The sequence below is a fragment of the Populus trichocarpa genome, chromosome 14 (assembly GCF_000002775.5).
Source record: "Populus trichocarpa isolate Nisqually-1 chromosome 14, P.trichocarpa_v4.1, whole genome shotgun sequence".
Taxonomy (NCBI): domain Eukaryota; kingdom Viridiplantae; phylum Streptophyta; class Magnoliopsida; order Malpighiales; family Salicaceae; genus Populus; species Populus trichocarpa.
This window is the reverse complement of record NC_037298.2, coordinates 7,904,981-7,918,171: the sequence shown is the minus strand read 5'-3', so window position 1 is coordinate 7,918,171 and position 13,191 is coordinate 7,904,981. Positions and strand designations below refer to the sequence as shown.

Genomic DNA, 13,191 nt, shown 5'->3' with positions numbered 1-13,191 from the left:
ATTTGTTTCTCGATATCACGAGTAGCCAATACTAAGCTAGCCAAAACAAATAATAAAGCTTAATTTCAAAATAATATAATGTAAAAGGAACGAATAAAAAGAAAAAAATTAAGGTGAAAAAATAAAAATAAAAACACTAGAAAAAAAAAAGATATATCACTATGTGAATGGACAATGATTCCTTAAAAGTCACAACAATTCTTTGATTTTTTTTATTTTTTGAATTTAATTTTGTAAAACTAAACATCAACAATGTCTCTCGGCACCGTGGGATCTTCATATCTAGGCAACCAAAACAATTGTTAAATCCAATCTCAAATAATTTTAATGTAAAATAATTAAATAAAAAAATAAAAAATCAAGTGATCAAAAAGAAAAAAAGGTTAAATATTTGTCTATTATTGAAATTCAGTTTTCATATCTTCAATTGTTTTAAATCAAATAAAAGCAGATAATTTTATCAAATTAAACATCAACTAAAAATCAGATATATTTCTTGATATTGCGAGTAGTCAATGCCAAGCCAACCAAAACAAAAAATAAAGCCCAATTTCAAATTAATATGTAAAAGAACCAAATAAAAAAAAGAAAGAAACTGAAGTACCGAAATGAAAAAAAGTAGGAGCAAAAAAAAGAGGAGAATCACCGTACACAGTGATTCCTCTCACAATCCATACTGCAGAGTAATTCTCTGATCTCTTTTAATTTATTTATATTATAATGGTATCTTAGTTTTCTTGAATATGCCCACACAATGACCCCTTTTCCTTTAGTAAAAGGTCCTGTTGTAGCGGCCTGCAGCTATGTTCTACTCGTCCTGCCTTTGAGAATCTGAAATCGTGGATGCTTTAAGAGATGCGCTAGGCTGCCTTCTCTCCCAACACCACAATCCATCTAACAAAGAAGCGTAAAATCTCTCTTTACAGGCTCTGTCAATGTTTCTTCTTGTTTTGTCCTGCTCTACGAGGGCCTAGCTGCACTACATGAAGCAGCGAAACTTTATGGAAGCCAACCCGAATACCTGACGACAAAGCTTACCTCACCTCTCCCTTGGAACCCCTTGGGATAGGTCAGCATCTTCTGAGCCTGAAGTCCAGAGAAATGGGACCTGCATGACTGACTATCTAACTATTGAGACCAAAGATTGAAAGACTTGAGGGCACATTTGTTGCAATACCTTGAACAATTTCTGCACCGACATCATGAATCCCAATGCCACGAGGATGATGCTGACAATCATCTCCGCATTCAGATATGCACGCACATGCAATCAATGAACAGTTTAAGCAAGTTTAGATTTAACAGCAAGGCGCTAATTGATCTTATGCTATCAGGACTTTGAACCTGAGAATGTTGTGAATTCAATAAAGTGGACTTTGTTCCAGTGAGACATAATTGGCCGAGCAAACAAAATATTGTGCACAAGGTTTTCAATCTTCAAGCTTCCTCCTTAGCTGCAGCATTTTTCAGTTAAACCATGATTTGTATTCCTAGACAGGATGGCATTTACATAATGTCACATGCTATTCTAGTTCATGAAAGTAAGGAAGACCTTAACCCTCCAAACAAAAACCATTTGTACAAAACCAGTCTAGAATTCCTCTTTAGTCACTAGCAAAAGAAACTCTTCGGATAATGAAGAACTGTTATCATCATTCAAAAGGGTCAATCTTTGCTGACCAGAGCTGCCTTGCTTGACGTTTTTAGTTTGATGGCAATGGCCTCTGTACCAAAGCTATTTGGAGGTCGAGTTGGTGCGAGAAAAGGACAGGAAGGCAAAGACTTTTCTGACCTGCAACTATATCCCATCTGGGAATCTGATTACATTATTAACATAACTTAAAATTCCTAAAATGGGATGCTCGCAGATTGTGCTTCTGCATATGACTAGCTGCATTCCATCTTGGACATGGTTAAATTACTAAAATGGAGGTTCACAACTCATGATTCCCACATCCTTTTGGAGTCTCTCTTTAATTGGATTCCGTGCTTGAGAACTTTTTGTCAGGCCAGGACAGTGGGTTTGGTGAACCTGACAAGCATTACATGAATTTTTATTGGATAAATAATTCACAATAGCAATAAACCGGAGGTGATGATTCATGAAAAAAAAAACCAGCAATGATGATTCATTCAAAATTAATTTGTTTCCTCACCTCTAAAATCATAGATCAGAAGCCTTCAATTTTCTGGGCCTTTTATGAGCGGGTGAAGATGGATTCTCAGATACCCTTCCAGGTCCCTTGTGAGTCCAACATGATGGATTGATTATATCAGATGTTACAGATCATTGGAGTGTGTAAAATAGAACAAGATTGGCAAAATAGATGAAGTCAGTATGTACCTTGCGTTTCTGGTCCCTTCTGCCAACTCTGTCTCCTGATATTCCAATCAAATATGTGGCTTCAGCAGGAGGATAAGAGATAAAGCTAACACATTTCAAACAGAAAAAAGTACAAGGCAAGAGCAGACGTTTGCATCAAGCAAGTACATTACCTCCAAAACTCATTGAGTCCGGAATAAATGTTCGATCCTGATCACGCTGTGACCGCTGTTAACAGTTTTGATAACAGCAAGTTAACAATTGGAATATATAACAAGCGTGCCTTTCATAATTGCAAACCTATATATATATATATATCAAGAGAACACGATTTTACAAACCTTAGGTGAGCCTGGTATATCAGTGTATGAACCATCGCGAAAAGATGAACCTTCTGCCTCCTTGTATTGTAACTGATAATCAAACAAAATCTAACATGTCAGAGAAGAAAGCAAAAGCAACTCCAATTATTACAAACAAATGATAGATCTGATCCTTAACTTTCCTGAGCAGTAACATGTTCCTAATGGCTAATGATTTAATATTTGCAATAAGCAACTTGTAACTTCAATATAAAAAGAGAAAAAGATCGGTCCTGTTAATTCAGAACTTGAGTGGGTACAACCATCAATCTAACAAGAAACCTACTTGTTTGTGAGAAAACAGAAACCAAATCAAACATGCCATCAGAGTCAGAATAAGCCATTGGAATGGAGTTAAGCAAACGAAGACACCTTATTTTCTAAGAGGATGCTCAGTATGTCCACTACTACAAAGAAGTGAAATCATATCTGGAAATGACAAGTAATATCAACTTAATTGCTAACCTGTTTACTAAGAAAATGCTATATTAAACATCAGTTGTCAAATGGCTAGAACCTTGCAATCTAACAAGTGAATCTAATAAGAAGATGGGAGTTGAATGAGATGACAACTTGGAGGCCAAAGAGATACAAAAAGGTAATTCTGTTCAGAAGAGCAGAAAATCGACAAAAAAAAAGGGAGGAAAATACAGAAAGGATGGACAATGCATGCATCATACATGAATGCATCTTGAATGATCATTTATTATAAAGATTGTAAGTTAACAAAATGCCCATACTAAGATTTTGATGAGTAGCACCTGTTTTTGAAGATTCAGCAATGTCAATATTTCCTTTCTTAATTCAAGGTGCTCAGAACAAACAGCTTTGGTTGGCACCTTTGGTTTTAAACTAACCTGTAAAAAAAAGTCACGATGTTAATACCTAACATTTCAAAGGTAATTTAAATGAAAGAATTGAGAATGGTTGCCTCATTTATATATCATGTCAAGTATGTGAATTTGAAACTTCCAATCTTCTCTAAGCTTATATTAGAAATTAGCACAAGCAATTGAAGAAATGATACCTATGATGAGAGTGCATAACAATACAAGTGGAAAATCTACATTTAAGAAAACCTCTAAATCTGTTTCTTGCACAGAATTCATAACAAGAAAAATCAATAATATTCTTGTAATGCTTTGCCCAAACCAAAATGCCAACTAATCTGGTACAAGAGTTTGGATATGCTAATATAAAACAGAAATCTTTATACAGAAATTGAAATCACAATCAGTCCACCTGAACAGTCCCCACAACCACACCCCTTCCAAGGGGTAAAAAAGAAACCATATAAATGGTATGAGATAACAAAATGGAGCTAAAAAGTCCCATGCATTTTTGTGCAACATATCCTCCAATGAGAGATATAGACATCAAGGAATCGTGTCAAAGGCACTTATTCATTTGCTGTCTAGCTGCAAGACATAAATCATCCAGCATGTGTGATATAATGTTAGGAAATGACATCATGAGTAAAGAATATATAGACAAACCCCAAGATCTTGCAATGTTTGTTCAACCCTCTTGATTGTCCTAAGTCCTGCAGATGAACTTGCAGCTTGCACCATTTGCTCGAGCCCATATGTTCTCAGGTAAACACGAAGCTGAAATTTTTCAGAAAATCACTGAGCTTGTCCATACTAGGATGTTTAAAATAAATTGTATAAATCATATAATTTCCTCTGAACAGCAGGCAACATCTAGCTCAAATTTTCCTTTTTTCAAAATTTAGGAGCAAACAACAAATCTGATACATAAAAACCTTTTAACATATTTCCAGCTAGGATTCATGGAAGAAAGGCAAGGCAAGAGGTGGAAACCACATATTCAACATACCATACGCAGGGAAGCTAGAGTAGAAGCATTATCTGCCATTGCTGAAGTTGAAGGTGCAACTGATGCAGAGGCAAGCTGAGCATTAGATGAAGGTGATGCAGAATCATCAAGATTAACTGCTATCTCAGCAATATCAGGGTCAACATTTGACGCAACAGGCAATGCAGATTCTTCAGTACCCTAAAAAAGCAGAAACCTTGTAAATAAAATTACAATACTAACTTTCAGAATAAAGTACAGGCAGAAAAGATTGTTCTCAGACTCTTTCACAAATTCTCATAAGAAAGAATTCTAATGAAATCCCAAAGCCCACACTATTATTTCCAGGTTACAAGTATCAGTCACAAATTCCAGTCCACAATAGGACTTTGATTCTAAGAATTTCAGTTTCGTTTTTTCCTCTTTTACACAGTAACACACTTGTCTTGCATTCAGGACGGATTCGAATTTTCAAATTCAATGCCCATCAACAATCGCTCAAAAAGAAACATGTCAGTATGTCTAATTCAAACCATACCAGTGCAGTTATGCGTGACTCAACTATTTTCTTCGCTTCAGCCAAAACCTGAGAAAATAAGTAGAGCATAAAGAAGCAGCATATGGCATATGTGTAGCTAATAAATGCAAATCATTCTGAATGAACTTATCACCCAGTTGTTAACGATAAGTGCCAAAGTAAAAAATTGACCTGAGTGTCTTTTCGCTCTTGATGCTTTGTTTGCGAGAGGACCATAGACAATGCTCGCTTGCGTTCTGTCTCTTGTGAACTGTTGTAAGGTTCCTGCATGGGGAATTCAAAAATCTAGAAACTGAATCTTTTTTTCAATGGCTAAATATTGTAAAAATAGCATCATAACATGGCATTGATAAAATGACCACACCTTAACCAGAGGGTGCCCTGAAACATCCCCAGGTGATGGAGCTCTGGCAATCAACATAGCTCGAGAAACTATGAAAAAGAAATAAGTGGAGGCATTAAGCATAAAAGGAAAATACCGCAGGATCAATTTCAATCATGTCCTTTAGATGTTGATAAAAAATAAGATTCACTTTAAAGCTAGGAAAAGAGTAGCATGAAATAAATTTGAGAAGAAATTTAACAGAAAACACTTGAACAAATTAGTGTAGAAATACCATTGTAATAACGATCTTTCAATTCCTCAACACTACGAGATGACGTGAATCGGTCTGCTATCACTACAAAGCGGAGATCAAATCGTTCACACAAGTCAAACAATTGATCTGTCTCTTCTTTGGTCCACATCTAATGAAGACAGCGTGTAAGAAAAAGAATCCATGCACTCAATTAAAAAAAAAAAAACAATAACAAAAGATACAACCAAGAGTAGATACCTACAGGATCAGTCAAATACTTTTCATATTCCTCCTCTGTATATTTCACAACATCAACAGACTGCACCACACAGAACAAACTAGAACATTCAGTTTCGCAAAAAATAGAAAACAGAAAAAACAATAATAATAATTAAAAAAACAAAACTTGTGCATACCTTGTTGTACTTGGCAAAGGAATAATCACCTGTGGGTGGAACACCATTCACAACTCTAACCTGCAATGATAAATAAATAATCCATGCAAGTCAGTCACAAACACTTTTCGACTAACAAACTGCGAACATGTGTGTGTATATATATATATATATATATCTCGAAACTTACCCAATGGTAAAGCTGTAGATTATCCTTCCGAGCAGAACTTGTAAAAGGAAGCCACTGCCAGGTGATCTGAAATTCATAATTACGAATTCGTAAGAAAACAAATTCTAGAAATCCATCTTTTCCTTTTGTTTTAAACAAAAACAGTGTGTGTGTGTGTGTAATATTTTTATTTTTTTTAGAGTAAAGTGAAGACCTTCTCGTCCGATGGAGGGCGTCGTTTCAGTTGCGACACGTCAATCGATGGCATAAGAGGAGCCAATCCACCTGTAAGTGCATAAACCTACAGATAATTCCACATGTTAGATTTAAAGGAGAAAACAAAATCAATTCATGTAAAAAAAAATACATACATACCTCACGCGAAATGCCATCAGGTTTTCTCTGCGAGTCTTTTTTAGGTTGGGATTTCTTCTCTTGTGTTAGTGGCAATGGAGTTTTTGGCAGTCCCAAGATGTCCTTGGCGTCCATTTTCTTTTTTTAGGGTTTCGTTCAGAATCTTCAATAATTTCAAGTCATGTCACATTGAAGACCTCAGTTGAGCTCTCCCTCGATTTCGAAGGGCTTGAATTGGAAATTTAGGGTTTTGTTTGATCGAAAGAGGGATTTTGGCGTGAAATTAAAATTAGGGTTACTTTTCGAGCGCAAAAGAATTGAGAGAGAGAGAGACTGAAATTAACTAAGGTTTTATTTTGACATACGCGTTACGCACTCTATCATCGATGACTTTTTTTTTTTTTTTGAATTTATTTTGTTTAAAGCTTTTTTATGGCATCGAAGATACTGTAATCAATGCATGGATCTCTTTTTTGTTTTTTTTTTTATTAATTTGGCTTATACATACCTCAACTGATCCTATGAGCCTTGAAGTTAACGATTATATAAGCCTTCAATGATCATCATATTAACAACCATAGGGCTCGAATCTGAAATCACAAGGAAAACAAACCCTTTAGTCCCAAGCTTTACCACTAACCACCTACTAGATGGTTTCTTTTTCATTTCTCTTCTCGTTGTAATTCATTACAGCCCGTTTAACAATTTCTTAAAAATACCATGTTCCCGTCAACGACATCTTAAAATGTCGTGTTTTATTGTTTTCATATGTATCAAACTATGTTATTTTGTAAAAAAAAAATAATTGTGTTATTTTATAAATTTTTTAAACAATGTTATTTTTTAAAAAAAAACCTTCAATATAGGATAATAACTAGATTCTTGACATGTATTGTTAAATGTGTTGTTAAATTCAAGTTAAGTTGTCAAATTCGTAATCTAAGTAATGAGACTTAAATAACTTTGTATAAAAAAAATAAAAAAAATTATAAAATTCAAACTTCAAGTAATCTAGTATTAAATAAAAAAAATTTAAAAAAACTTAAAGTCAACTAGAAGTAACATTTCAAATTTGTTATCCAAGTTAATTTGTTAATTCGTTTTTTTGAAAAATAAGAGACTAATAACAAGTTGTTCGTTTCTTAAAAAAAAAAAAAAATGAGAGCTAAGCACGCAGTTTTGAACTGAAAAGCCTATGCGCTTGAGTTTTTTTTAAGAGGCCGATGATAAGTTGTCGGATTAAACATAATCAGATATAAGCACGTAGCTTTGGGCTGGAAGGCCCATGAGCTTGAGGTGTTTTATATATATAGGCCCTTGAGCTCTTTTTTTTTAATATAGATTGACTTCAAATGACGAGGGTTTTATGATCCATTTGAAAAAATTGTGGCTGTGGCTTTTAAAATGTTGTAAATGTAATTTCCAAAAAATGGAAAGAATTGTAATATTAGCTTTTAAAATATTATAAAATACTTAAAAGTTACAGCCATAACTACAAGTCAGCCACAGTAAAATTAAATTGATAATTTCCAAACAAGCAAATGATGAAAAAAGAAGTCGTCGTTCTATGGCTTATGTGCTTCCTAGAAGGAGGATAATATTAATAATAATAAGAATGGTTCCGACAAACCATTTAGGTGATGACCCAATGATAAGAGTTTGGGATCAAGAGATTTGCTCTCTCTGTGGTCTCAGGTTCGAGCCCTGTAGTTACTCATATGATGGTCATTGAAGGCTTATATGGTCGTTAACTTCAGAGCCCGTGGGATTAGTCGAGGTACATGCAAGCTAGCCCGAACACCCACATTAAACTAAAAAAAAAAGTAACGAGAACATTCCTCTCCAATACAAGATCCAATGTATGAGAAGACATTTTGCAATTGCAGGGATGAGATTTGCTTATGGGCTCATGATGTCTGCAGACTGTCCAGCAAGTGCATTGCTATTTGTATCATTTCATCAGATGTTGACCCTTCTCACAAACCTTGACTTCTTCCTTTTGTTTTTTAAAATATTTTTTAATTTAAAAAAATATCAAATTAATATTTTTAAATAATTTTAATATACTAATATAAAAATATTTAAAAAATATTATTTTAATATATTTTAAATTTAAAAAAATACTTTTAAAAAACATTATATACTCAATTACAAAATACGCACTTCATTTGCTTTGCTGACCCATAATATTTATTTTAAAAAAAATATTTCTTAGCAAATAGTAATAGTAGTAATAATATTTTTTTAAAAATATCATATTTATGTTAGTTGAACAACTTTTAATAACATTATATTTTAAATAAAAATAAAATAAAGGGTTTTGTTGATGGCATGAGCACAACTCTTTAAATTTCTCACATATTATTTTTAACATGGTGCATTATTTTGTATAGAGCAACCATTTAAAGTATACTATTTTAAAAAAAAATCACCTTGTACGTTAGATTGCTATTTTTTTTTCTTGATGTGCTTAAATAAAAAATAAACTCCATCATATGTCACGGTTCCATATATATATTGGGAGGTAGAATCACATAAAATGTACTAGCTAGCTTGAATAAGCTTGGCATCTATATAAGATGATGCCATATTGAAGGACACATTTGACTACCGACTGTACTTTCTTGCAGTCAGCTAGAGCTCTTTCCTCATCATTGCCAAATAAATATAAAGGCACGCTACAGCAACAGTACAGAGTGGGACTATTGGTAGAGAAATAAAGAAATTTAAAGAGAGAAATATGTTTTGTAGTTTTAACAGTGCATTATTTTTTTTTGTTAATTTCACAATTTACATATCACCACAAGTTGAAGGTTTGCTGTGCTGTCCATTTTCGACATGTTCAATTGTATTTGTTTGCAGTTGTTGCTTCTTACGATGTCGTTTGCACACTGCAGAGAGCGACCGGGATGCGCTTTTATATATATATATATGTGTGTGTGTGTGTGGTCCTTCAATTCATATTAATTTCAAGGGATGCACCCTCACCATTTTAGACTTTGTTTCTATAATTTCAAAAATCACATAAACTTTACATGTTTATAATATTTTACATTGCAAGAGACACATTATAATATACTTTAAAAAGTGTGAGAAAAATATCGTGCATATACTGTGGATATAGACTCATTGTATTATAAACCACAATGTAAATGTAGAGTGTTTGCACTGTGAACGACACTGTAGTGTTATGAGGACGTTGTTTTACTGTTTTTTAGTCAAAAAGTATTGTTGAGAGCATTATATTTTCTGTTTTTTGTGCCAAAAGCTGTTGGGTCTAACTTGACAGTCATGCCCAAATCTCTTCCAGAAGGTGTTGGGAATGGCTGGGCCGCCAGATATTTCCAATTTTATTTTTTTACCTCTTTTGATTTTTTTTATGTTCTTTTATTTAATTTTTTCCATACGGTAAAGATAAAATAAATTGTTGGGACTTTTTTTATATTGGAGAAGTTAGGTAATGATATTTTTTTTTCATTTGAGGTTAGGTTGGATTTTCTTATTAAAGCATGTTTGTTTTTGCCTTTCAAAAATGCTTTAAAAAAAATTCAATTTTATTTTTATTTTTTTATTTAATTCAAATTAATATTTTTTTTATGTTTTTGTGTTATTTTGATGTGATGATATAAAAAATTAATTTTAAAAATTAAAAAAAATATTATCTCAATTTATTTTAAAAAATAACAATCACGTAAAAATATAATAGCTAGCATATTGGCCCGCGCTCCGCAGCAGTCAATAACAAAAAAATTTCAAATGTTAAAATGCTTGAATTGGGTTAAAAACACATAATGTATTTGCACCATCATCATCTTCAAATAAAGTATTTTCTACATTAGCACCATGAATAACGCATAGCAGAGCAGGATCTAATACACTGACACCTAATTTCTTTTCCTTTAATTTTTTTCTTTTTAATATATTTTCAATTTTATTTCCTTTTCTTTTCTTTTATTGAATTTTTTTTCATACTGTAAAGAGGAAATAAATTTTTGTTGAGGAGCCAAACCCAATAGTCGTGGGTCTAGACACTGTAATGTCATGAGGACATTGTCTTTGCTGTTTTTAGTTAAAAAGTGATGTTGGGTCTAACTTGGCAGGACCCGATAGTGTTTGAAAAAAAATGATCCACTACGGAGCGTGAGCCAATATGCTAGTATTAAGAAAAACAAATGCTTGGTATAAAAAACATGAAAAACAAATGTATAAAGCATTATCAACGAATTTTCTAATATTAAGAAAAAATTTAACTATAAATAAAAAAATTGATATGTACGTTTAATAAAATAAATTGAAAATCTAATCAACTGCTTGATAAATATATATATATATAACAATAAATAAACAAAAAAACGATCATGATGACTCGCCAAGAAAAAAATGTTTGTCAATATTCTAAAAAGATATATTGCCAAGATTCCGAAAAGATCTTTATAATTAACTTGATAACAAAGTAAAAATTAAATGAAATTTAATTTAATTTAAAAAACCCAAAATGTATTTCTAATTAATCTAAGAATAAAAAGGAGTCAAATTAATTAAATATTTAAGGTCAATTTTTTTTTAAAAAAATCAAATTAATAAAAGACAAAAAATACTTGAGTCAACCTTGGTTCAAACACCAAATACACAACTTGGATCATTAGAACGAGATATATCCATATTAATCAAAAACAAAAACAAAAATATGAAGTTTAACTCTCAACCAACCAAATATTGAATGATGAAGTTAAAAAAAATTAACTCGAGTAAGCATGCTAAACCCGCGACCTAGTTCATAAGGATAGGATAACCCAATAAAAAAAATATATGAATCTCAATTCCTAATAAACTCAATATAGAAGAAAGAAAATGAAGAAAAACAATTAACAAAAAATACCCTTCAAACTCAAGTATGCCCACAAGACCCCGAGGCCTGAATTATATAAACGAGATAACCCAGTGTTTGAGAATGAAACATAAAAATATTCAATTTAAAAAAATAAAAAAAAAGACTCGAGTCAATCTATGCTAATTCGTCATACCCATAATCCAGGTTATGAGACTTAGATCCCATAAAAAAAAAAAGCAAAATAATTCACGAAGTATAATTTCAAATCAACCCATTGTTAAAGAATAAAATTGAAGAAGAAAATAAATTTTAAAAAGAATTTAACAAATTAATGTCAACCCAATACCATTCCAAACTCATGATCAAAACCATGAGATCGAGATTACCTCATAGAAACAAGTAAAAAAAATTATAAAATTCATTTCTCAATTTATATAATGTCAAATAATGAAATCGAAAGAAAAATTTAAAAGCAAGGACCTGAAACAAAAAAAAAATCAAAAAATAAATATTAAATATAATATAAAAACAAAATGACATGACACTTGTTATTTGAAAAAATCTGGAGATGAAAAAGAAAAAAAAAATGAAAAGAAAGAAAATATCGTTGAAGCTGCACCCCCACTCTTCCCCGGATGTGCATTGCTTCACATGAAAGACCTCTCCCTAGTCTCTATTAACGTACCAAATTTATTTTTGTCAGTAAACTATATTTTATCTTTATAGTTCTATTAACGTCTCACTTCTATTTCTATAGTTTAAAACGAAAAGAGGCCGCGAATGGTGGGCGTGGTAGGTTCGAGGATCTTACGCGGCGGAGCGAACTCTTCTATCGTCTTGCATTTCCTCCGGCAGCGTAGCTGCACCCCCTATCAATATCACTCACATAGTTGTTTAAAACATTTCAATTTTACTCTTTCACCACTAAATAACTAACAAACAAATAATTTTTCTTGCTTTTCTCTCTTTTTTTTCTCTCTCTCATGTCCAAATATACTTTATAATACGTGACCAAAACAATTAGAAATCTAAAAAAACCATAGTTTTCAGACCAACCCGGTTCAATGTCTAGATTTCGGGTTACCGGGTCAAAAAAAATTTAAAAAAATCAAAACGACATCGTTTTAGAAAAAAAAAAGTCAACGGGTTGCAACCGGATTTTTAACCGGGTTTTACCGGGTCACACCGGATTTTTCCTTACCCTACTTTTTCTTCAACCCGGCCCGGTTTAAGTCCCGGGTTAGCCAGGTCCCGAGTCAACCGGGCCGGACTTCAAAACTATAAAAAAAACTCAGAAATAAAATTTAAACAATTATAAACCTAACAAAACTCGAAAAACAAATTCAAGAGGTGGGTAATTTAATGGCCAGGGACAACATTGAGACTTTTTGAAAACTAAAAGAGTGATATGGGAAAATCATAAACTACAAGGATATAAGTGGAACATTAATAAATCCATGGAAATAAAATTGAAGTTTACTGATTTTCATTTCATTTCGGCAAATATCTTTTGTTGTTGATATTCGCTGTTGTCTGGTACTAAATGTTTGTACTTGCTAACCTATATACCCTTAAGCTTTCGATATTTGCTCTACTTTGACTAAATTTTCACAACTCCTAGTCCATGCACTCTTCTCATTCAATAATTTATTTTTCCTTTCAGAATAAAGTTATACCTGCTTTTTCTTTTTTCTTTTTTCTTTTTTTATTTAATTCATGGCATGTTTGTTTTGTAAAAAAAACATATCTCAAATAATTCACTCTGATCATTGATGTTTGTGTTTTGTTTCCTTGTCGGGAGAGTTATGTGTGTGGCCTTTACT

The 13,191-nt window shown here is 32.5% G+C and overlaps 1 protein-coding gene across 1 annotated transcript; it reads right to left on the bottom strand.

Annotated features, from left to right (window-relative positions):
• Positions 1–1,316: 1,316 nt before the first annotated feature.
• LOC7495201 (SWR1-complex protein 4) lies at positions 1,317–6,926 on the bottom strand. Its single transcript, XM_024585562.2, has 17 exons — positions 6,559–6,926; positions 6,398–6,484; positions 6,205–6,270; positions 6,036–6,095; positions 5,882–5,938; positions 5,659–5,788; positions 5,406–5,473; positions 5,213–5,305; positions 5,042–5,089; positions 4,525–4,704; positions 4,182–4,292; positions 3,447–3,542; positions 2,665–2,736; positions 2,497–2,551; positions 2,345–2,379; positions 2,157–2,242; positions 1,317–2,032 (listed from the first exon to the last, which is right to left on the bottom strand). Exons 1-16 carry the CDS (start codon positions 6,670–6,672, stop codon positions 2,165–2,167), a joined length of 1,350 nt encoding a protein of 449 aa, XP_024441330.1. The 5' UTR covers positions 6,673–6,926; the 3' UTR covers positions 1,317–2,032; positions 2,157–2,164.
• Positions 6,927–13,191: the final 6,265 nt, after the last annotated feature.

Bases quoted from the DNA above. Each gene is read 5' to 3' on its own strand.
- LOC7495201 (XM_024585562.2), bottom strand. From the start codon at position 6,672: ATGGACGCCAAGGACATCTTGGGACTGCCAAAAACTCCATTGCCACTA. The intron at 5,306-5,405 runs GTGTGGTCATTT...TTCCCCATGCAG, and splicing joins CAGGGCACCCTCTGGTTAAG to GAACCTTACAACAGTTCACA. The intron at 3,543-4,181 runs GTTTGTCTATAT...TTTTTTTTACAG, and splicing joins AAACATTGCAAGATCTTGGG to GTTAGTTTAAAACCAAAGGT.